General features: G+C 43.5%; 1 protein-coding gene across 1 annotated transcript in view; it reads right to left on the bottom strand.

Annotated features, from left to right (window-relative positions):
- The window catches only part of cog6 (component of oligomeric golgi complex 6), a 177,854-nt gene that overhangs the window by 134,403 nt on the left and 17,631 nt on the right, over positions 1-25,820 (bottom strand). Inside the window, exons 3-4 of the mRNA XM_072477070.1 lie at positions 20,734-20,805; positions 15,764-15,822 (exon numbers count right to left, since the gene is read on the bottom strand). Of these exons, the coding sequence (XP_072333171.1) occupies positions 15,764-15,822; positions 20,734-20,805 (131 nt within the window). The remainder of the gene's footprint in view (positions 1-15,763; positions 15,823-20,733; positions 20,806-25,820) is intronic.

Raw genomic sequence — 25,820 nt, 5'->3', positions numbered from 1 at the left:
TTTCGCAGAGCAGCTGCCTAGAAGTCAGCAGCTGCCTCCATTTGTGTGATTTTGGTGGCCCACGTGTGCAAAAATCGCATGTGCAAATTAGATCTGGTAGGAGGTCTGAATCTTGTGGGTTCATTTGGATAGTCGAGGGTACCCTTTCAGAGAGATGTGGATGCTTCTTTGGATAGAGTCCTGGGACATCTTTTGGGGAGGTCAGATGACCTTTGGGAGAGTTAAGGGGCCCTTTGGGATTAGTAAAGGTAGGCATGAATGTGTTTTAAAAATGCACACATTCAATGGAACTGTGAAGCTCACAAAAACTGTCCACACAACTGTCAAGCTTCAAGATGAACTGTGAAAAGGATATATCAAAATATACTGCAGAATGTGCCACGTTGAACTGTCAAGCTATCAAGGCATTTAAAACTTGCGCCCTTTAACACTGGAAAAAAAACTGGAGTATTAAAAAAATGACTATTTGCTCTTTCCTTCTGTCTATTGACATAAATCCTAGGACTGCTTTTACTGGATTAGTGCTTCATGACTCATTTCACAACTGCCCATTATCATAACAGGGTGCTTTCCTTTTCAGTTTGATTGACAACCCCAGGTGATTATAAACTCTTTGAAGTGGGACTATGAATTCCACCGCTTGTTTTATAAGGGATTATGCAATTGAATGAAACATAAGTGTAGTAAATTTGTTTTCATGAATGTGAGTGTTTTGCTTTTAAATAAAGTCTGCATTAGCCACTTGGAACTTTTATTTAATCTCAGCATAGCTCCTGAGGTCTGACCATGGTAGATACTGAGTGAGTTGACAAAGTAAATGTGAGATGAAGATTGGTGGGTGGGGTGGTAGAAGTTAGTACTAAGTTGGAATAAAGGCAATAAAGGGCCATGGGGGTTGATGGGGAGGGGGGGGGGCGGGCTAGGTTGGATGGAGGGTGTGAGGAGCTATCGGAGTGGGCAGAAGGGCAGATATTGGCAATGGGAGTATAAGGGGCCCTTGGAAGTGGGTGGGGGCATAGGTTGGAATGTCATGGATGGGACATGGAGAGTTTGTGGTGACGGGGTGTGGAGGACTACTTTGTTTTTCTGGTAACTTCAATACAATATCGGTGCACGGAGGCTCTTCCACCCAGCCCATCTCCATGCCTGGCATCATTCTGGAGTCACCCGACCCAATTCTTGGGGAACACTGCCATCTTGGAACGAACATCCAATACTCTGGACCATTTTCTCCTGGTCCAATTTGCAGAGTCAGGAAATGTTCCAACTCCACGCTCCCAACCCGGGAGCGAAATCCAGGCCTCAGAAAATCTGGGCCCACACAGGAATAATGGATGGGACTCACCCATCCCGCGGCAGAGTGTCCATGGCGTCATAAGCTCCGTCGCGTTTTACGACGGCGTGAACGGGCTGCTGCCAGGACTAATTCTGGCCCCTACAGGGGGCCAGCACAGCGCTGGAGCAGTTCACGCCGCTCTAGCTGCCGATCCCAGCGTGAACTGGGCGCCGCGGGATCCGCGCATGAGCAGTGGCCTCCTTCAACGCACCAGCCCCAACGCAACATGGCACAGGAGTACAGGGGTCGGCGCGGAAGAAAAGAGGCCAGGGGACAGAGAGGCCGGCCCGCCGATCGGTGGGCTCCGATCGCGGGCCAGGCCACATCGGAGGCTCCCCCCCTTCCCCCCACACAGGCCACCCGACCCTTCCACGCAGAGTTCCTGCTGTGAGCAGGAGTGGACGGCGCCAGCGGGACTCAGCGTTTTCACTACGGCCACTCGGCCCATCCCGGGCCGAGAACAGGCAGGCCGGCCGCGTAGAGCGGCCCACGATCAGCGCTGCGCCAACCACGCTGGCACCAATGGCGCCGATTCTCCGCTTTGCAGAGAATCGTGTGCCACCATCGGGGGGGGCGTGGCTCGGTCGCGGGGATTCTCCGGCCCGGCCCTGGGCTGAGAGAATCCCGCCCAATATGTAATTGGTCATACAGGGCTGCCAGTGGTTAGAGAGCCTCGCTGCAATATGAGCCATGCCGCCAAACAAACTGAGATGCAAGTAACAAACTTCGCTGTGAGAAGCTAATAAACATCTCTTGAATTCACATGAAGGCACTTTTCCTTTTGCAATCAATTTTAAATGCATTTATTTGGTTTGTATGGGATGATATACAAAATCCTAAATCTTCCCCCATAGCATTCTGATTTGTGAATTGACCATTTACAAGTCAATGGTTATACATAGATACATAGAAGATAGGAGCAGGAGGAGGCCATTCATCACGATTATGGCTGATCATCCAACTCAATAGCCTAATCCTGCTTTCTCCCCACAGCCTTTGATCCCATTCTCCCCAAGTGCTATATCCAGCTGCCTCTTGAATATATTCAAAGTTTTAGCATCAACTACTTCCTGTGGCAATGAATTCCACAGGCTCACCACTCTGTGTGAAGAAGTGTCTCCTTATCTCTGTCCGAAATGGTTTCCCTGAATCCTCAGGCTGTGACCACTGGTTCTGACACACTTCCCTGCATCTACCCTGTCTAGTCCTGTTAGAATTTTATAAGTCTCTATGAGATCTCCCCTCATTCTTCTGAACTCCAGCGAAAACAATCCCAACATAGTCAATCTCTCCTCATATGACAGTCCCGCCATCCCTGGAATCAGTCTGGTAAACCTTCACTGCATTCCCTCGAGAGCAAGAACATCCTTCTTCAGAGAAGGAGACCAAAACTGCCCACAATACTCCAAGTGTGGCCTCACCAAGGCACTGTACAATTGCAGCAACACATCCCTGCTTCTATACTCAAAACCTCTTGCAATGAAGGCCAACATACCATTAGCCTTCTTTACCGCCTGCTGCACCTGTATGCTTACTTTCATCAAATGATACACAAGGACACCCAGGTCCCACTGCACACTCCGCTCTCCCAATTTACAACCATTCAGGTAGTAATCTGCCTTCCTGTTTTTGCTTCCAAAATGAATAACCTCACACTTATCCAAATTATACTGCATCTGCCATTGGTTTGCCCACTCGCCCAACCTGTCCAGGTCTTGCTGTAGGATCTTTGCATCCTCGTCACAATTCACCCTCCCACCTAATTTGGTATCATCTGCAAACTTTGAGATGTTACATTTTGTTCCTTCATCCAAATCATTAATATATATTGTGAATAGCTGGGGTCCCAGCACCGATCCAAATGCATTTGTAAAAATAAAAACTGATAGAAATTAATTATAAAATAATTTAGCATTTATATCACAATTGAACATGTAAAAATTTGAATATTTTAAAATTTGGAATAGAAAATGGAAATGACCAGAACAAAACTAAAATGCATACAATATCAGGAATATGAGCAGTCTTCTGCTGGCAATATAATTCCAAAACTCTGAAAGTTAGGAGTCATATTAATTATTTGTTGTTCTCAATGACCAAAGATGTGCAGGTTAGGTGGATTGGCCATGCTAAATTGCCTTTAGGTTAAGTGGGGTTACTGTGGAGCTTGGGGTGGAGGTGTGGGCTTAAGTGGGCCGGTGCTGACTTGATGGGCCAAAATGCCTCCTTTTGTACTGTAAATTCTATGATTCTATTTTATCAGCAATGAAACCTGCACCCTGTCAGTGGTGGATGCAGTAGCAACTGCTCCTCACAAATGTCATGGGAATGTCACTTTAAGAAATGTTTGTCTTCTCAAGTAGCTGCAGTGATGTCATTGTGTGGGTGGAGCTGGGCTCTGGCTCTGCTATTTACTTCCGTTTTGAGCTGGAAGCTGTTTTTGGCTCTGAGTTTTAGTTATGTTTTCAGACGGAGAGCTGCATTCAAACCAAGGAGGTGTATTTTGGTCTTTCTCTCTGCATGCTAAAGAATGTCACTTGATGATTTCAAAGTACACAGACACACAGACACAGAATTTACAGTGCAGAAGGAGGCCATTCGGCCCATCGAGTCTGCACCAGCTCTCGGATAGAGCACCCTACCCAAGCCCACACGTCCACCCTATTCCCTTAACCCAGTAACCCCACCAAACACTAAGGGCAATTTTGGAGACTAAGGGCAATTTAGCATGGTCAATCCACCTAACCTGCACGTCTTTGGACTGTGGGAGGAAACCGGAGCACCCGGAGGAAACCCACGCAGACACGGGGAGAACGTGCAGACTCCTCACAGACAGTGACCCAGCAGGGAATCGAACCTGGGACCCTGGCGCTGTGAAGCCACAGTGCTAACCACTTGTGCTACCGTGTTGCCCTTAAAACTCTGAAAGTTAGGAAAGTAATACCTGTTTCTGTAAGGAATGCAAACCTACTGTCTCTGTTAAAAAGGGTCTTTGATTTATAGATGTTGTTCGGAAAGTTACTAAGGGTTACCTACAAAGTACTGTATCTTGTGGGGGGGGGGGGAATATCAGTGTTGGTAGTTGATAAGGTGTTTACTGTGTGCTTATAAAATGTTAACTGGATTCATAGAATAAACATTGTTTTTGTTTAAAAAGTACTTTAGATCTCTGCTGCATCACACCTGTAAAGTGGGCCCTTGTGCTCCCCATAACCAAAATCTATTCAAAGTTGTGGGTCAGGTGAACTCCATGAAATGCTTTGGTGTTCTCTAAACCCTGGCCCATAATACATACATCCAGCTTTCACATACTCCTAGATATAATCACAAAACCATTAGGATCTGATGAATTTGACTGTGACAGCCTCAGATATGTTAAAGCGAACTTTTCATTTTTGGATCTGACTCATAGAATCCCTACAATGTAGGAGGCCATTCAGCCCATTGAGTCTGCACCGACCAATTGAAAGAGCACTCTACCCATGTTCACTTCCCTATCCACCCTCCCTATCCCAGTAACCCCAACCTAACCTGCACATCCCTGGGCATAAGGGGCAATTTATCATGGCCAATTCACCTAACGGACACCTCGTGGGAGGAAACCGGATCACCCGGAGGAAACCCATGCAGACACCTACTAATTGAGATTATGTTCAATGTGAAAAAAGAACAGATCTTAAAACATAGAAACGTCAGATGAAATAAATTCTGAGGGTGGAGTGAGTGAGTTTGGGAATCAGTGCTGCATTTCAACAAGGCCTCGGTGACCTTGGGCGAACGCCATTTGGTACTGGCCGCCACAAACGGGAACCAGACAGAACGGAACTCCTGGGGGTCCCCAAAGGGAATGGAGGACCCCAGCTGCATGCCCTTTGGGCAGGGTAGTGCCCTGGCATTGCTGGAGCCACCTGGCTACCCTGGAAGTGCCAGCCTGGCACTCTGGCTGCCAGTCTGGCACTGCCAAGGTGCCCAGCTGGCATTTTTTGTGTGCCGCGATTGGGCCAGGGTTGCCCACTGTGGGTGTTGGGGTCTGTGAGGGGGGAGCCCGGTGACCCTCCCATGTTGCATAGGAGCTGAGGGGAGGTTGTTTTTTTTTTTTGGTGGGCCTTGGAAAAAAGGGGCAGCACGGTAGCCTTGTGGATAGCACAATTGCTTCACAGCTCCAAGGTCCCAGGTTCGATTCTGGCTTGGGTCACTGTCTGTGCGGAGTCTGCACATCCTCCCCGTGTGTGCATGGGTTTCCTCCGGGTGCTCCGGTTTCCTCCCACAGTCCAAAGATGTACGGGTTAGGTGGATTGGCCATGATAAATTGCCCTTAGTGTCGAAAATTGCCCTTAGTGTTGGGTGGGGTTACTGGGTTATGGGGATAGGGTGGCGGTGTTGACCTTGGGTAGGGTGCTCTTTCCAAGAGCCGGTGCAGACTCGATGGGCTGAATGGCCTCCTTCTGCTCTGTAAATTCTATGATAATCTATGAAGGCAACTTTCCAATTCGATCTTACTTAACTCAAACTGTAACCACGTCACTCAATTAGCTGAAAATAAAAGCAAACAAATGCTGGAATAAAAGCAGGACAGGCAGCATCTGTATAGAGAAACAGAGTTAACATTTCAGGTTGCTGATCTTTTTTACCTCAGTGCACCCTGAGATTAGGAGAAAACATGAGAATTCATTCACAACTCTGTTGTGTAGCAATTCCTGCCGTAAAGCAAATGTTCATGGCCGCTAAGGAGAAGATCAAACACCATTCAGATATTCCCCACAGTTAAATAGTCTGTCAATACTTACCGTGAAGGTTTACACATGAAAAATTGTGGCTTGGGTGAGCTATCAAAATATGACTTGCATCCATGCAATCACACCCCAGCAAAGGGTAAATGCATTTTAAGGAGCAAGATGAGAAAAATTGACAACGACATTAGAAGGCTGCGCCATGCCAGAATAATAGGTACAGCTGGTCATAGTAAAGATTTAATGCTTAGCATGACCATTAAAAGAGGAACTTGATGGCCACTTAAATTAATGATCCATTTAAAAAAAGGAGCTGATTGTCCTATTATGACTCAATCATTGTTTCACCCCTCAAACTTCATTATGAACATCATAGAGCAGTTCAAATAACTGCAATTATGCAACTGCTTTCAGATCAAGATGATGTAACAGAAGAGCATTGGGTGTACATTGCAAAAGCATTAATGAAGTTTGGAAGTCAGGCACTGATTGGCCTGAGGCAAGTAAATGTTAGGTTGCCTATTGTAGCTCAGTATGCTAGAATAAGCTAGTGTTTTCGATCAACTGTTGTGTAACTTCAGCCTGGCATGGAGCCAAGATTCAATGCTGAAGCGATCTCTTGAACACATTTATGTTGGAGTTGTTTTGAGTTTGGTGTAAGCCCATGCTTTCTTATTTATAATTAGCTGGCTGAGGCGGTGATCAATGTGCATCCACCTTTGCTCTCTCTTTGCTAGGCAGTCCATATGGTGCAGCATTGTACACTTGTCTGTCTAATAAAAATCTGCTGCTCGTGCACTGCACTTTAAAGATACTGGGACTGGGCTGAGACTGACAGAAAAGTGTCAGTGCAGTATCACAACAAAAACAAGACAACAGTGTGTATCAACAATAAATTAATCAAGTTCAGTATAATAAGATTTTCTGGAACATCGCCATTTCTGTTCAGATTAGACCCATCACAAAAGCCATGGTTTCAGTTCTAATCTCTGCCAAGTTAGCTGATCCTAGCTGGGACAGTACCCAGGGTACTGCCATTCCATAAAATTTTATTGTTAGGAAAACAATGATGGTTTCAAGGGATTTAGATTTGTATTGGTAAACATTAGAAATAAGGTATAGTTTAAAGTGGGTTTAATTTAATGATTCAGTTCCTGGAAGGGTAGAAGCTATGGTTAGATTCATGCTGAACAAAGGTATTTGTATGTGAGGGGATTGGTTTCAATTCCAACTGGGATTCTGTTATGTTTAAAGAGTGCTACGGTGTGAAGACTAAAACTTAGCAACTGGGGCCTTGTAACGAGAGAAGCTTTTTTTAAACTACTTTTATTCAAACAAGAGTACACATAAACATGAACACATAACATTGCAAAAATATAACACAATTCCCACAGTTTGACATTTTTCCCTTTTTCTCCTCTTAACACATCTCACCTGCTGGCAACAAACAAGTCCTCAAACAGGAAAAAGAACAACCTCCATCTCACCAAGAGGTGGAGAAGCTTACGTTTTAGTTTTGCTATTTTGATTGCAGTTGGACAGGGGTAATGAGAGAGAAGGCAGCTCTTACAGCTCTGCTGGAAGCAATTGGTTTTCGAAGGCTAAAGAGGAAACAATTCTTGCAGCCTTGCTAGCAGAAAAGCCATTTGTGGAGTAATGGCTAAGAGAACAGATGCCGGAAATCTAAAGTCCAGCTAATTAAGGAAACTAGAGAAATGAAGAGAAATTTTCAAGATGGCGAGAATTAACGGAACTTAGGAAACTAGAAACCAGAACAGATTACTGTTCAGTACAGTCAAAGTAAGTTGAAAAGGCATTGGATCGTGAGAGGCCAGAAAGATATCTGCAGTAGTGTTAAGGTTGATGAGAAATTACTACCGTTTGGGAGACATTATTTGAAATAATTGTGGAAATCGGTGGCTGGACCTCGGAGTTTGTATAAAAGCCTTTAAGACAAAGGAAATCTGAAGTGAGAGGTGTAAAATCTGAAAGTGAAACTTTGATGGATGCAGCAGAGGGAGAGCATAATTTAAAAGAAGATTTGAAAGTGTGACTTTTGAAAGCAGAATTTGAAATCACTCCTGTGAAATGAAAATTGCTTATTGTCACAAGTAGGCTTCAAATGAAGTTACTGTGAAAAGCCCCTAGTCGCCACATTCCGGCGCCTGTTCGGGGAGGCTGTTACGGGAATTGAACCGTGCTGCTGGCCTGCCTTGGTCTGCTTTCAAAGCCAGCAATTTAGCCCTGTGCTAAACAGCCCCTGTGGAAGCTGGAGTTCAGTGAGACAAGGTGGCTCATGGTATTTTGAGGAGAAATCCACAGACATTCACTTGGATTCAGTCTTACCACAGTCATCTTGCGTGCTTAAAGGGACTTTGTTAATGAGACCATTGTAGCTTAAGATGTACTTTGCAATCTATGTTAATGTTAAAATCTGTGTGTAATTGTTAAGCTAAGGGGGGAGTAAAGGAGTATCACATCATAATCCAATTTTTTCATGTTTACTAAATGTTTTTTTTCCTGTTGGTAAAACTAATTCGCAGTTTCATAGAATCATAGAATTTACAGTGCAGAAGGAGGCCATTTGGCCCATCGAGTCTGCACCAGCTCTTGGAAAGAGCACCCCACCCAAGGTCAACACCTCCACCCTATCCCCACAACCCAGTAACCCCACCCAACACTAAGGGCAATTTTGGACATTAAGGGCAATTTATCATGGCCAATCCACCTAACCTGCACATCTTTGGACTGTGGGAGGAAACCGGAGCACCCGTAGGAAACCCACGCACACACGGGGAGGATGTGCAGACTCCGCACAGACAGTGACCCAAGCTGGAATCGAACCTACCTCTGGAGCTGTGAAGCAATTGTGCTATCCACAATGCTACCGTGCTGCCCCAGTTCTGTGACTCTGTTCCCCACATTTTATGAAATAAAGTAAAAATAACGGTCTTTCAGCCAGGGTTCCATTCTGGGATCTTCCCATTCAGTGATAACATCAACTGGGATTGTAACATTATCCTCCCTTCAATTTACTCATTGTCCCTATAGGGACTGCTGGTTTGGTCACTCGAGACATGATACAATTAAGCAGAAGTTGTGTATTGCAATTTCTGCCTACCTATATGTAAATTTCAATCAGGGACATACAACCAGTGTGAGATACCTCCTTTGCTCATGCAAGGCAGCCAAGTCTTGTATCAAGAGAATGCCCCAGACACTTAAAAGTCACCAGTTTCTAGTTGGCATCTGGCACATTTTAGAGCCATACTATGTGCAGAAAGTCGTTCGCTGAAACTCATTTCCCAAGCTTCCCTTTGTGGCCAAAAGACCAGTGAAACAATGTTTAATTTCTCCACCATCAGAACAAGTAACAACAATTTTTTAGAAACAAATTAAATTAGATTTACAGATCACAGGAGGAGTGAGGCATAAACTCTGACACGGAGGCAAGAGTGAAATTACTAAGCTGGGGCTAACACCAAAAGTATTAAAGTATTTTAGGACCTTCCCTGCTGTATAGTTAACAGAACAGGATTGCTCTGCACTAGCGAGCGAGTCACATATTTTATGTAAAAAGTTGCAATTTGATAGAGGTTTATTACTTTTATTTTGATCAGGATGTTTGCCAAGACCCTAAAACTTTGGTCCAAATAGCAAATTTCAATACTAAATTTAAATAACATCACCCACTTAAGGGTCATACAACACAGAAAAGGACAACCGTACCATTGCCTCTGCACCAGTCAAAAGCAACCATCTAATTATTCTAATCCCATTTTCCAGCACTTGGCACATAGCCTTGTATGCCTTGGCACCGCACATCTAAATGCCTCTTAAATGTTATGAGGGTCTCTGCCTTCATCACCCTTTCAGACAAAGTTCCAGACTCCCACCACCCACTAGGTGAAAAAGTTTCCCCTCACATCACCTCTAAACCTCCTGCCAATTATCTTAAATCTATGCCCCCTAGTCATTGATCCCGCCACCAAGGGGAAAAGTGTTCTCCTGTCCACTCTCTATAGTGGGTGAACTTCAGGAAATGTCTGAACTGAAAATTCTATAGATTGTTGTGTGTCCTGGGTTCTAGTTATGTAAATATGTTAATATATCACAGCAAAATTGTACACACAATACAGTTTCTTCATTCCTTCCTACGTGCTTTTAATTGGCAAAAACACAGTGCCAGTCTACACATATATATATTTCTGAAAATTTAGATTCAGACACAATAAATGTAACAAAGTACTGAAATTACTTAAGTGTATAGGATTTAAAAAGAGCAACAGAATTCATTTTATTCCATGTCCAAACTGTTGCTCTGTGCATTTCATGGGATTTATTTCAACATAAAGTAATATTTGAACATAACATTATTTAAAATTTAAAGATTGCAATTTCTGGCTTTGATTTAGTAATTTAATTATTTCCTGCTAACATGCAACTGAAGGATAAATATGTGTACAGCAAATCCTATAAACAAACTGTGACATTTTATGAAAATACAGGCCAGTTACATTACATCTGTTTTAGGGGAAATGGCTGGAATCTATTAAATATTCACAGAATCCCCACAGTGCAGAAGGAGGCCATTTGGCCCACCGAGCCTACATTGACCCTCTGAAAGAGCACCCTACCTAGGCCCACTCCCCACCCAATCCCCGCAACCCCACCTATCTTGCGCATCTTTGGACACTAAAGGGCAATTTTAGCACGGCAAATCCACCTAACCTGCACATCTTTGGACTGTGGAAGGAAACCGGAACACCCGGAGGATACCCGCAGACACGGGAGAATTGTGTAAACTCCACACTCACAGTCACCTAAGGCCGGAATTGAACCCAGGTTCCTGGCGCTGTGAGACAGCACTGCTGCCGCACTGTGCCACCGTAGGAGGTTAGTGAGGCATTTCAGAAATCTCAATGTAATCAGGCAGAGTCAACATAGTTTGCAAAAGGGAAAACATGTTTGACTAATTTATTCAAATTTTCTGAGGAAGTAACAAATAGCGTGGATAAAGGGGAACTTGTGGATCCACTATACTTAGATTTCCAGAAGCTATTTGGCAAGGTTCCTTGTCAAAGTTTACTGAGTATTACAGGAGCTCATGATGTAGGGGGTAACATATTAGCATGGGTAGAGGATTTGTTCGCTAACAGGAAACAGAGTAGGCATAAATGGGTAATTTCTAGGTTGGCAAGATGTGATGTGTGGAGTGTCACAGCAATCAGTGCTGGGGCCTCAACTCTTAACAATTTCTATCAATAACTTGGATGAAAGGACCAAATGTATGGTTGCTAAATTTGCTGAAGACACAAAAATAGGAGGAAAGTAAGTTATAAAGAAGGCACAAGGAATTTGCAAAAAATTGAATGGGCAAAGATTTGGCATATGGAGTGTAATGTGGGAAAATGTGAACTTATCCACTTTGGCAGGAAAAACAGAAATTATTTACTAAAGAGAGATTGCAGAACTCGGAGATTGAGGGACCTGGATGTCTCGATGCATGAATCACAAAACGTTAGTATGCAGGTGTACAGCAGGCAAATGGCTGTTATTTATTGCAAGGGGAATGGAATATAAAAGTAGGAATGTTTTGCTAACAGCATTGGTGCAACAATATCTGGAGTATTGTGCACAGTTTTGGTATCCTTATTTAAGAACAGATATAAATACTTTAGAAACAGCTCAGAGGACGTTCACTCAACTGATAACTGGAATTGGGGGAGTTACCTTATGAGCAAAGCGTGCACTGCATCAATTGGAGTTTAGAACAATGTGTGACTGAAACAATTAAGATTCTGAGGGGACTTGACAGGCTTGATGCTGAAAGGATGTTTCCCTTTGTGGGAGAGACTAGGACATGAGGACATAGTTAAAAATAAGCAATTTCCTATTTAAGGCAATAATGAGAAGATTCTTTCTCTCTCAGAGGGTAAAATCTTTGGAGCTCTCTTCCTCAGAGAGCAGGAGAGACAGGGTCATTGAATATTTTTAAGGCAGAGATAGATCGATAGATTTTTCTTTTCTTCTTTTTTAAATAAATTTTGAGTACCCAATTCATTTTTTTCAATTAAGGAGCAATTTAGCTTGGCCAATCCACCGATCCTCATATCTTTGGGGTGTGGGGGTGAAACCCACGTAAACATGGGGGGAATGTGCACGCAGACAGTGTCCCAGAGCCAGGATCGAACCTGGGACCTCGGCGCCATGAGGCAGCAATGGAGAGGTTGATAGATTTTTGATTCACAAGGGTGTCAAAGGTTATCGGGAGTTGGTTATCGAGCCATTATCTTACTAAATGCAGGGAAGGTTCAAGAAGTTGAATGGAATAATTCTGCTCCCAATTCGTAAATTTGTAAAAATGAGTATCACTTTCACACTTCAAATTAATTGCATTTCCAAAAGCACTGATATTAAGCTTGTGTTTTCAATTATTCTCAGTATGAAACTAATAAGAAAACCCATAGTGCAGAAAGAGAATGGTTGATTAGTAGTCACAGATCTGTAAGAACATAACAAATAACTTAATTTACAGAATAAATTAGTATTATCTATTAAACACGGAGGAACTTGGTTAACACATTACTCAAGCGTTTCATTCAACCACTCCCAATAGTTTAGCTTCTTTGGAATATTAGCGGAGTTTGGGAATAAGCATCGTAATCAATAGTTTGATAGCTACTCTAAAGGTAAAAAAAAATAACCACTGCAACCCAGCGGAGCTCTAACAATCTTTAGATTACCGTATTTAATCTGTTTCAGTAAATCTGATTAATCAAACCATAAATGCATACGTTCATTTTTTTCTTTGCCATTGCAGTTAAGTTACCAAGTCCAGAACCAGCCATGGAGACACTCACTTCATCGTCATTTAAGTTTGAAACAAATGACATTTTGGCAGATGAGCGGTTTTCAGAGAAATAGCATCTCGTACAACTCTGATCAAAATTTGCCAGATTTCTTATGAACAGTAGTCAGGAATTCTCTTTACCCTTTTCACCGTGTCTTCTTTAATACTGGTCTTAGCAAATCTTTCTGTTTTAAGATGAGATGAACAACAAGATAGGCACTTCAAGAATCAGCAGCTCCATACCAACAATGGTCAAGAATTTGTCACAATTCAAATCAGAAAGAGCCTACCTACTTCAACATCTATTCAGGATTTATCCAGTCACTTTAAGTTTGGTTATTGCATGTTGGGAGAGAATCTTTATTGTTTCAATTTACTTGATGCTGCTGATTCATCATCCACATGTTGAAGCAAATGCAAACCTTCACATCAAATGCATTACTTTTCTGCAAAAACGTTGCATATTGCAAAGCAAGAGAAACCATCTGATATGGTCTGATGCTTTGTATCAAAAGTAAATAAAGTCAAAGCAATGAGTTTAGGTCTAGAGTCGAGATTGAGTTTGGGAAACCAGAACCTGAATTTGATAAGCTTTGCTCAGCAATGAAACACACTGCGTTTTCTGTATTCCAGATTTAAACTGTAAAAGAGTACCAAAAGCATATTCCATACAGCAAGTCCCAGCTCAAGTTACCCAGTGCTTACAGTTACATCTATCCCCTAAAGTAATCTCCAGCATTTGTGTTGATATATGAAAATGTATGCAATAATATAACAAGACTTCATATCAATGTCAGTTTTGTACCAAGGTATCCCACTAAAACAGATGTCAATGGGAGTCAAAGGGAAGGCTCCAGTGACTAGACTCCGAAGACAATTGAAATTTATCATGGGTGTTGGAGGTCATTCAACATAGCCTCAGCACATCACTACATGGGTTCCTCACAGAAGTGTCCTCTGCCCAACTCTCTTTACTTACAATATCATGAACTTCATCTTTAAGTCTGGACTGAGGTTGCACAATGGCAATTCCACATCATCTTGCTCCCTTCACCATTACTAGCATTTTAAAGAGCGTTCAGGAGGACCTGGACACAATTCAGACTTGGACTGACAAATGGCAGCTAAGATTTTCTAGGTAATGACCAGTTTAAATAAGGTAAATCCTACTCTTATCTCCGCTGACTTTTAAAGGCACCACCACTTCTGACATCCAATAACATCTTGAGGATCACCAGAAATTTACCTGGACCAGTCAGATTAACAGATTGCCTATAAGGACTGAGGCTGGGTGATCTACCTTGACTGGCTCACCTCCTGACTTCTCAACGTGTGTATATCCCCTACAAAGGCTCAAATGGTGAGCGTGATGGAATTCTCATTATTCACATGGGTGTGTACAGCTGCAACAACACTCAAACTTGAAACCAACCGGAAGAGAATTGTTTGCTTGATTAGCTCCCCAGCCACTGAAATCATGATGCACTCCCTCATCACTAGCACCGTAGCAACAGTTTATTTACTTATAGGATTCACTACAGAAACTCACCAAGCTTCATTGAATCATGCAAGACAGAAGGAGACCTATCATCTGGTTTATCGTGCCTCTGTCATGTGCTTGAAAGAGCTATCCAATTTGTGACAATGCCAACAGCACCTCCTTTGCTTAGTGAACTAACCACCAGATGTACAGGAAATATTATATTGTGGTAACCTCTAAATTCCTCTTCTAAGTCCATATTAACCTGATGGACACATGCTGTTGTTCCTCCATTTGTTGTTTGACCAATGTTGTAAAATTCCCTAACCATCACTCTATGAGTACTACAGGAACTACATGGAGATCAAGGAGAAGACCCACCAACACTTCCTGTGATAACGAGGGATCGGTCATAAAGTGGCATGGCCAAAATTTATTAGAATAAAAATCTAATAGAACTTAGATAAAGGTAAAGTCACCATCGTCCCAGATGACCATAGCCTGCTTTCCCCTTTGAGCAGGAGGGCTGACTGGTGGCGATTTAACCTGAGGATCACCACACCTCATGAATAACCTTTGCCAGTACAGGAATTGAACCACGAATCAGCTGTCCAGCCAACTGAGCTAAACGGGTCCATAAAAACATATCCGGCTTTATAATGGATTCCTTAGTTTCGAAATTACAGTAAGAAAAACGATGGATGATTTGGAGAGGTAGGCTAGATAAAACAATGGTATTCTCCTGCCCAAATCTTTACTCAGCCATTATGTGCGAATATGTAGAACTGCTTCAAATAAATCAGTTTCTGCTTTTCTGATCTTTGGGACTTGCCTCACTGATGACTGCGGCCACACAAATAAATGGCAGCAAATGACAGCGTTTCACAACATCACTCTAGCTCTGCTACTAATACTTCCAAAGCAATTTACACTCTGCCACTAGCCCTAATTTAACATAACAAACTGTCAAAGTCGAGGCAGCCCACAGCAACAGCACTATGGTGTTCAGACAACCTTTGACCCACTAGTTTTTGTGCATTGGCAATGACCAACATCGGCCAGCCTTCGAACAAAGAAAATTGCTCACCATTCCAAAGGAAACTTAAAATATTAAAACAAAAGGTGATTAAAGGAGTCCCCACAGTGTCCACCAGGCATGGGAGGCCTCAACGGAACCAACGGACACCACATGGTCCCTCTCCAAGGACACCCGGGAAACACACTTAATGGTGCACAAGAATTCTCATTGGATATTCAGAGCACAATGACATGCAATGTAGAACATATCTTTAAAGTGGCAGAGCTAAGCATAAGAAGAAAGTCACAATAGCCTCCATGGCCTGTAAATGACGTGCATTACTTACTTTTCTGATTGAAGCTTAGTAGTTTTAATGATCAGGTCTTGTGTCTGTTCCTTTGCTAGCTGGAAATGAAAACATAAAACTTGTGTTTTACTGTTAGGTACTGGAGGAAAGTCAAATATATCCAAGGTCTAACATCTTTAGAACACATCAACAATTTCTACACAAATAGATATTTTACTCATATCACAGAATCCCTTCAGTGAAGGAGGCCATTCAGCCCATCGAGTCTGCACCGACCCTATTCCTATCTACCCATATCCACTTCCCCCCCTATTCCTGTAACCCCATAACCTAAGCTGCACATCCCTGGACACTAAGGGACAATTTATCATGGCCAATCCACCTAACCTGCACATCTTTGGACTATGGGAGGAAACAAGGGCACCCGGAGGAAACTCACACAGACACGGGGAGATCATACAGACTCCACACAAACATTGACCCAAGCTGATATTGAACCCTGGCGCTGTGAGGCAGCAGTGCTAACCACTGTGTCACCCATTTATACAAACCTAAGTCAAGAATGAAAGTTACATTCACGCATATGGTTTTTCCAGCCAGAACACAGCTTTAAGCTTCTCCTCACTCCCATCTCACTTAAGGGGAAGGGAATGAGTAGCTTGCTCTCAAGCGTATGTGAGTGGCATTTGGAAAGTTATATTAGGAGGTTATGTCAGAGCAACCCAAGATGACTGTCTTCCAAATTTGAAAAAACAACTATTTGAGAAAGCAACTGCTGTTGCCACACTACCAGAAGGATGTGGAGGCTTTAGAGAGGGTGCAGAAGAGATTTACCAGAATGTTGCCTGGTATGGAGGGCATTAGCTATGAGGAGCGGTTGAATAAACTCGGTTTGTTCTCACTAGAACGAAGGCGGTTCAGGGGCTACCTGATAGAGGTCTACAAAATTATGAGGGGCATAGACAGAGTGGATAGTCAGAGGCTTTTCCCCAGGGTAGAGGGGTCAATTACTAGGGGGCATAGGTTTAAGGTGAGAGGGGCAAGGTTTAGAGTAGATGTACGAGGCAAGTTTTTTACGCAGAGGGTAGTGGGTGCCTGGAACTCGCTACCGGAGGAGGTGGTGGAAGCAGGGACGATAGTGACATTTAAGGGGCATCTTTGACAAATACATGAATAGGATGGGAATAGAGGGATACGGACCCAGGAAGTGTAGAAGATTGTAGTTTAGTCGGGCAGCATGGTCGGCACGGGCTTGGAGGGCCGAAGGGCCTGTTCCTGTGCTGTACATTTCTTTGTTCTTTGTTGTCTCCAACCAGCAACAAAAATAGAAACTCATCCTGTGGAGTTTTGGCAGGTTCCCATGTTCTATTACTCAGCCCCCCTCCTCTCCCAACTTTACTTTCCTTCTGTGTCCACCCCTACAAAGTAACTTGCAACAGCACCTTCACATTCCCAGTTGCATAATCTTGAGCCCTCCATTCACTTTGACATATCTGCCAAACTAAACCTTCGTCTTCACCTTTAATTTGCCTTTCCTGGGCGGCACGGTGAAGCAGTGGTTAGCACTGCTGCCTCAAGATGTCGAGGACCCGGGTTCGATCCCGGCTCCGGGTCACTGTCCGTGTGGAGTTTGCACATTCTCCCATGTCTGCGCGAGTCTCACCCCCACAATCCAAAGATGTACAGGTATGTGGATTGGCCACGCTAAATTGCCCCTTAATTGGAAAAAAAAGCATTGGGTACTCTAAATATATTTATTTTTTAATTTGCCTGTTCTCACAAAAACTAATACACTCTCCCTATCCATCCACTGTGATACAACCTGAATCTTTGCTCCATGAGATCTAAGGGACTCAATCAATTTATGGCAGAAGTTATTTGGGCTAAATCGTTGTGGAATGCAGAGATAATACCTGACTTGGCTTCATAACAAATCACCTTTTTAAATCAGTCTTCCATGCCTCCTGATTTGATACTGCTAACAAACAAAATTCATGGATTTCTTTGTCACTATGATTGAGACCATCTGTGCAGCTAAGTCTACTGCTTCACTCCCTTCCCCTGGCATACAAAGGCAAACTTCCCCTAAGATCAATGAACATTCAGTAATCTTCTTCTTAGGCAGTCCTCGGGATCGAGAATGATTTGTTCCCACACTAAAAATGAGTTCTCAGGTGACAGGGGAGCACAATCTGTGACCTAGAGTCTCTGTCATGGTGGTTGGAGAAGCAGGAGGGTGGAGAAGCAGGAGGGTGGAAAAGCAGGAGGGTGGAGAAGCAGGAGGGTGGAGAAGCAGGAGGATGGAGAAGCAGGAGGGTGGAGAAGCAGGAGGGTGGAGAAGCAGGAGGGTGGAGAAGCAGGAGGGTGGAGAAGCAGGAGGGTGGAGAAGCAGGAGGGTGGAGAAGCAGGAGGGTGGAGAAGCAGGAGGGTGGAGAAGCAGGAGGGTGGAGAAGCAGGAGGGTGGAGAAGCAGGAGGGTGGGCTGCCAAGGTTGCCACCCGTTCTTTTCGCTGTTGACACTTGACTTCGTCTTGATCTTGGCAATGAAACTCGAGTTGTTCAGCTCCTTCCCAGAGGTTTTTCATCCATAAATTTGTATGGCGAGGGATACTGAATTGCTTCCTGATCTGCGTTCCTGCAGTTCCAATTCACCTCAGGCAGGAGAACATTGTCTCCCAAATGGACAATCCTGACCTGAGTCTCTGTTAAGGAAGTCTTTGAAGTGTTCCTTTCAGCGGGCACTAACTACTTCTCTGTTCCTGAAGAGCACCTCTCCATTCTTGACCTGCAGCAGGGTGGGCCCATGGGTGCTTGACTGTGCTAAAGAAATCTCACGCGTCATGATTGTCAGCGAAGTGCTGGATCGCCTGTCCTTTCTCCATCCACCATCTGTTCTTTAGGTCACGGGTTTTTTTACTCAGGCTTCAGCCATCTGTAGAATGCTTTATTGCTCTCGAGTTGGGTTGCTGTTTCAGGTTCAGAAAAGCCTTGCGCTTGTGGTTTATCAGCTCCTGGATCTCTGGTCCAGTGGTTAGGGGACCAAGGCAACTGGAGACCAGGCTCCACTGTATGGGCCTACAACATACAGATCATTTTCTCTTAAATGAGGCTCCTAAGATCCTACAGTGAAGGTCAGGGGAATGGGTTAAAGTATTTTCTTTTCATATTTTGAATCAAGAATGATCTCTCCCTGTTCACTTGTAGGGTGAACCACTCAGTAAAGCTTTACTGGTCAACAAAGTGGTTCTGTGAGCCCGAAATGCACATTTCCAAATCACAGGGGAATTGTTTTCTCATAGCTCTTAGTGGTCTGGAAACCACACAAATATAATCACTGGAGAATTTCCAAAGCATCAAGGCCCTAAGGTATTAAACAGCAATTAAAAATTTAGAATTAATATTCAAATTATCTCACTGCCTATGCATTAATATTGCAGTTAATAATAATCTTTATTAATGTCACAAGTAGTCTTATATTAACACTGCAATGAAGTTACTGTGAAAATCCCCTAGCCGCCACACTCCGGCAAATATTCAGGTACACGGAGGAAGAATTCAGAATGTCCAATTCACCTAACAGCATGTCTTTCAGGACTTGTGGGAGGAAACTACAGCACCCGGAGGAAACCCACGCAGACACAGGGAGAACATGCAGACTCAGCACAGACAGTGACCCAAGCCAGGAATCGAATGTGGGTCCCTGGCGCTGTGAGGCAACAGTGATAACCACTGTGCTACCATGCTGCCCAGGTTAGTACCGTACAATTTAGATGCCTGCTGCAACGTTGTCAGGTGGTTATCACTGTTTAAATTTTCTCCATGTTCAAATCTCTCAATGGCCTGCCCCTGTCGGTCTCTGTCACGTCCTCCAGATTTACAATCCTCAGAGAATTCCACGTTCCCCCAGTTCGCATAATTTTTGTATCCTTCAGTTCCTTCACGCCAACATTAAGTATTCACAGGCCTCAGGTTTTGGAACTCCCTCTCTAAATTAGTCTATTTCTCCACCTCCTTTAAGGCACCCATTAAATAGTATGCCTTTACCATGCTTTGGTCACCTGTACTAATGCTGCTTTGTCTGGCTCATATCAATTTGCGCCTGATTATACACCTGTAAAGTGCCTTGGGATGTTTTATTCTCTTAAAAGTGCTACATAAATGTAAGTTGTTTAACATTAAGCCAATGTGAAACAATAAAATATAAGTTAAAAAAATACTCAGAATCTTGTGTTTCTGAAGTGTAAATTATGTTTAGTCACGAAATACAAGAAGCTTGACACCATCCAGGACCAAGCAACCCGCTTGATTGCTCCCACTTCCACAAACATTCAAACCCTCCACCACCGACGAACAGTGGCAGCCATGTGCACCATCTACAAGATGCACTGCAGTAACTCACCAAGGTTCCTCAGACAGCATCTTCCAAACCCACAACCACTACCATTTAGAAGGACAAGAGCGGCAGATACTTGGGAACCCCACCACCTGGAGGTTCCCCTCCAAGTCACTCACCACCCTGACTTGGAAATATATCGCTAATCCTTTACTGGCACTGGGGCAAAACCCTGGGACTCCCTTCCTAATAGCACAGTGGGTGTACCTACACCACAGGTACTGTAGCGGTTCAAGAAGGCAACTCACCACCACCTTCTGAAGGGCAACTAGGGGTGGGCAATAAATGCAGGTCAAACCAGCTACACCCACATCCCATAAATAATTTTTTTTTAAACTCCTCCAAAGCAGATAGAATCCACAGGCAATGTACATCTTTATTGTTATTCGACTGGCAGAGAATGGTCTCCCGCTTTAACCTCATCGTAGTTGTGCACAAGTCATAGGGTAATGGAAATCATCTGCCAGCACTAATCCCACTTAAGAAATGCAAAAACATAAAAAACACATGAAAATAGAAAAGTTAACAGTAGTAAGTGTCTATTAGTGTGCTGTGTAATATTAACTCAGCCATGTTCCTGTGCGGACTGTGAGAGGTGTTTTTTTTGTATTTCTTACCTTTAAACGGCTGGTCATATCCTGGCAGCAGGCACTCATTGCTTGGACATCTTCATGAACCCCCTCCAGTTCCTAGAAGTGTGAAATCAACATGCTATTTAGATAATAAAATCAAAATACTGCTGAAAATCGGAAATAAAAACTTTAAAAATGGAAAATCTCAGCAGGCTTTGCGGCATCTATGGATCGGTTCCGAAGAAGTCATATTGGACTGGACACATTAACTCTGATTCTCTCTCCATAGACACAGCCAGACCTACCATTTTCATAGCTGCCATAAAGGAGAAATGTTATCATAATGGGATTTTGTTTCTGTTCAAAATAAAATTATACTTTGATTAACTGCATAATTGGTTAAAAAAAAAACAACAGAGGATAAAGAAAGATTGGATGAAAACTCATCACTACGAACAGCATCGGCAGAATCACAATGCCTGTTAGTGGCGTTTGGCTCAGTGAAACCAAAAACAACCACCTACAATTATAGACATTATTCGAGCAATGAGTGTCTGAAGGTACTCCACAGAGGCAAAAATAACGGCAAGTGATAGTTACAAATTTAGTAGAAGTGACAAAATCATGACCAAAGAGTTCGGATTTGAGGTAGATGGCTAGAGAAGTAGTAAGATAGAGAACAGTGATGGATCAAGGTGACCAAAGTCCCTACCACCAAGGATATGGTAGAGAGGGTGGGGAAAGGGATCATAGGTGCAAAAAGAGATCCAAATCAGAAAAAGCAAAGTGTAAGTTTTTTAGGGTGAAAGACCATTTCAGGACAAGAATTTTGAATTAAATGTACTGAAGGAGAGGAAAAGAAGTCCAGGCAATGGAAAAAAGCAGGGGAGTGGGACTAATTAGATTTTGGGCCCGATATAACGGAAAGTTCTGAGTGTGGTAGCGAGCAGAACAGCCAAGTGTTTCCCGACGGCCGGCCTGGCGAAGTTGTCACTGGATCTGACGTTAATTAGGGAACTTAATGATGTCCCCGGGCTTTATGCCTGAAAAGATTGTCCCACCAGCTGATTTGCCTGGACCGTGTTCGGCAGTTCCCCGCGAATGAGGAGATACAGCTCTTAAACCGATCCCACAGAGCAAACCCCAGGCAGCACACAGAGTAGCCCTATGATTCTGAGATGCTGTCCTCGCCAGACTGTTGGACACAGTGGAGTCCAGACGGGATACCCTGTTCCCCCTAGGGGGTCGGAACATAAGAACATAAGAACTAGGAGCAGGAGTAGGCCATCTGACCGCTCGAGCCTGCTCCGCCATTCAATGAGATCATGGCTGATCGTTTTTGGATTCAGCTCCACTTTCCGGCCCAAACACCATAACCGTAATCCCTTTATTATTCAAAAAACTATCTATCTTTATCTTCAAAACATTTAATAAAGGAGTCTCAACTGCTTCACTGGGCAAGGAATTCCATAGATTCACAACCCTTTGGTGAAGAAGTTCCTCCTAAGCTCAGTCCTAAATCTACTTCCCCTTATTTTAGGGCTATGAACCCTTGTTCTGCTTTCACCCGCCAGTGGAAACAACCTGCCCGCATCTATCCTATCTATTCTCTTCATAATTTTATACGTTTCTATAAGATGCCCCCCGCATCCTTCTAAATTCCAACGAGTTCAGTCCCAGTCTACTCAACCTCTCCTCGTAATCCATCCCCTTCAGCTCTGGGATTAACCTAGTGAATCTCCTCTGCACACCCTCCAGCGCCAGTACGTCCTTTCTCAGGTAAGGAGAACAAAACTGAACATAATACTCCAGGTGTGGCCTCACTAACAGCTTATACAATTGCAGCAGAACCTCTCTAGTCTTAAACTCCATCCCTCTAGCAATGAAGGACAAAATTCCATTTTCCTTCTTAATCACCTGTTGCACCTGTAAACCAACTTTTTTGCGACTCATGCACTAGCACACCCAGGTCTCTCTGCACAGCGGCATGTTTTAATATTTTATCATTTAAATAATAATCCCTTTTGCTATTATTCCTACCAAAATGGATAACCTCACATTTGTCAACATTGTATTCCATCTGCCAGACCCTAGCCCATTCACTTAACCTATGCAAATCCCTCTGCAGACTTCCGGTATCCTCTGCACTTTTTGCTTTACCACTCATCTTAGTGATGTCTGCAAACGTGGACACATTGCACTTGGTCCCCAACTCCAAATCATCTATGTAAATTGTGAACAATTGTGGGCCCAACACTGAACCCTGAGGAACACCACTAGCTACTGATTGCCAACCAGAGAAACACCCATTAATCCCCACTCTTTGCTTTCTATTAATTAACCAATCCTCTATCCATGTTACTACTTTACCCTTAATGCCATGCATCTTTATCATATGCAGCAATTTTTTGTGTCAAAAGCTTTCTGGAAATCCAGATATACCACATCCATTGGCTCCCCATTATCTACCGCACTGGTAATGCCCTCAAAAAATTCCACTAAATTAGTTAGGCACGACCTGCCCTTTATGAACCCATGCTGCGTCTGCCCAATGGGACAATTTCCATCCAGATGCCTCGCCATTTCTTCCTTGATGATAGATTCCAGCATCTTCCCTACTACCAAAGTTAAGCTCACTGGCCTATAATTACCCGCTTTCTGCCTACCTCCTTTTTTAACAGTGGTGTCACGTTTGGTAATTTACAATCCACCGGAACCACCCCAGAGTCTAGTGTATTTTGGTAAATTATCACTAGTGCATTTGCAATTTCCCTAGCCATCTCTTTTAGCACTCTGGGATGCATTCCATCAGGGCCAGGAGACTGGTCTACCTTTAGCCCCATTAGCTTGCCCATCACTACTTCCTTAGTGATAACAATCATCTCAAGGTCCTCAGCTGTCATAGCCTCATTTCCATCAGTCACTGGCATGTTATTTGTGTCTTCCACTGTGAAGACCGACCCAAAAAACCTGTTCAGGAAGGTCAGCCATGGGGCAGCCAGTGCCGCCTGGGAGGCAGTGGCAGTGGCTGTCAGCGCAGAGAGTGTCAGCAGGACTGCCACCCAATGCCGCAAGAAATTCAATGACATATACTGGGCTGCACGATTGAGTTGGCATCCCGCATGCACCCCCCCCCCTCCCCCAGCAACCCTGCAATTAGCACTGCAGCACCCCCTCCCCACCCAGCACAATATCACGCGCACTTGCTCACCCCATCCATGCCCAGCAACGGTGCCCATGCCTGACCCCTGCAGGATCTCTATCTAATGGTGCCGGACAATCCAAGTGCCTCCCCACCTCTCGCTTTCCAAGAGAACACCTGGGAGGAGAGCTCCGAAGATGCGATCAAAAAGGTGTCACAGCTGTTATTCCCTCCCTCCACCAGTGCAAAGATGCAGACTTTAGTGGCCAATGTAATGGACAGGCTTCTGGGGCACAATCTGATGAGCATCACACAGCTGCTGATGCACAGCTGGAGGAGGCATAAACGTTGTGGGAAGACAGCAGTCGGAGGTCTGCTGGATCCAAGGACCCAGCTGGGTACCAGTCAGATGCTGAGCCTCCGGACCAGGTTATCCCAGAGCTGATGTAGACATTAAGTTGCGGCTGTGTTATTCTCCCAAGAATTTTATGCATAAACCTGTAAGCCACTGAGTGCTAACTATATTAAGAAGTGGCATTTGGCCTGTGTGTGTGGAGTTTGCTTCATTTAAAGTTTAGAAGTAGATTTAAAAAGTAAGCTCAAAGACAAAGAACTATTTAACTGTTAATTATAAAGCTGTTTTTTTTCTTGGCAGTTAATGGGGTTAATCCTGTGTTAATAGTAAAGTTTGTTTAAACAAGATTCCTGGGTTGTCAGTGGAATCACTCCTGGAGAGAAGTATCCTTTCCTCAGTTTACAAATTGAAAAATATTTGGTGTTTCAGCTGGTCTCTTAATATAAATTGGGGTCTGGTCCAGGTACCATGATACCACATAGAGGTTCTTATGATGCTGTAACTTCTTGATGGAATTCATATAGGAAACATTTCTCAGCGGCATTTTTACGGCTTCTGACATGTTCTAAACTCCATATATAATTAAGTTCAAGGCTGAAGATAATTAGAAAAATAAATTATGTACGCACTTCAATTCCTCTACTCTCAGTACAGCTGCATGAAAACAGGTGCAAAAATATTTCTTAAATTCAAATGTGATGAGATACGCAAGCATGAAGCCTTGTTCTGTTTGTTATGAGATTTTATTCAGAATAAGATTGCCCAAAAACCACAGACATCAAATGTCCGAACTTTTATATCACGTCTGCCAATCCAAGCCTCTGAGTCGCCAGAATTTCCTGATTCCACAACTTCCCAATTATATTTTAAAGAAATCATTGTACCACGTCAACGGTGAAGACACTTTTTAGAGACAATCCTGGGAACCTGTGCGAAGAATTAGGAGTGGTCTGTAGACTTATGGCTAGAAACTGTTTAAAATCAAAGTCAATAAAACACTAAACATGCTAGCAACACGATGTATATCGTTATCTCCCTTCCTACCACCTAATGCACCCTCTTCACAAGAGAACATTAGAAATTCCTATTCAAACATGCTTATATATGGGGCTCTCAAAGAGTGTTAATTGAAAAGTTTACTACATTAAAGCAAATGTATGCTGGTTTAAAACTAAACCCTTTAACATTAATGAAAATACAACTTTGCATTGTGGGTTTGTAAAGGTAACTAGTCCACATGTACACCAAGGTCAGAAAGGCTATAATCTGAGATGTCAGAGGTAGGTTCTTTACACAGAGGGTGGTGGCTGTGTGGAATGCACTGCCAGCAGAGGTGGTGGAGTCAGAGTCATTAAAGACATTTAAGCGACTCTTAGTCAGGCACATGGACAGCAGTAAATTGAAGGGGTGTAGGTTAGATTGATCTTAGATTGGGATAAATGGTCGGCACAACATCGTGGGCTGAAGGGCCTGTACTGTGCTGTACTGTTCTATGTTCTATCTATCTCCATAATGTAACTCTTGAAGTCTCCACTGAACTGATAAATCATAGTTGAGCCAAAACATCTACTACAGGGAAGTAAAATATATTGTGTTCATTATTTGGTGATCCCTTTTACAAATTCTCTGGACAAA

The sequence above is a fragment of the Scyliorhinus torazame genome, chromosome 15 (genome assembly GCF_047496885.1).
Source record: "Scyliorhinus torazame isolate Kashiwa2021f chromosome 15, sScyTor2.1, whole genome shotgun sequence".
In the NCBI taxonomy this organism is placed as follows: Eukaryota; Metazoa; Chordata; class Chondrichthyes; order Carcharhiniformes; family Scyliorhinidae; genus Scyliorhinus; species Scyliorhinus torazame.
Note: the sequence above shows the minus strand (reverse complement) of the source record. Positions and strands in the feature narration are given on the sequence as shown.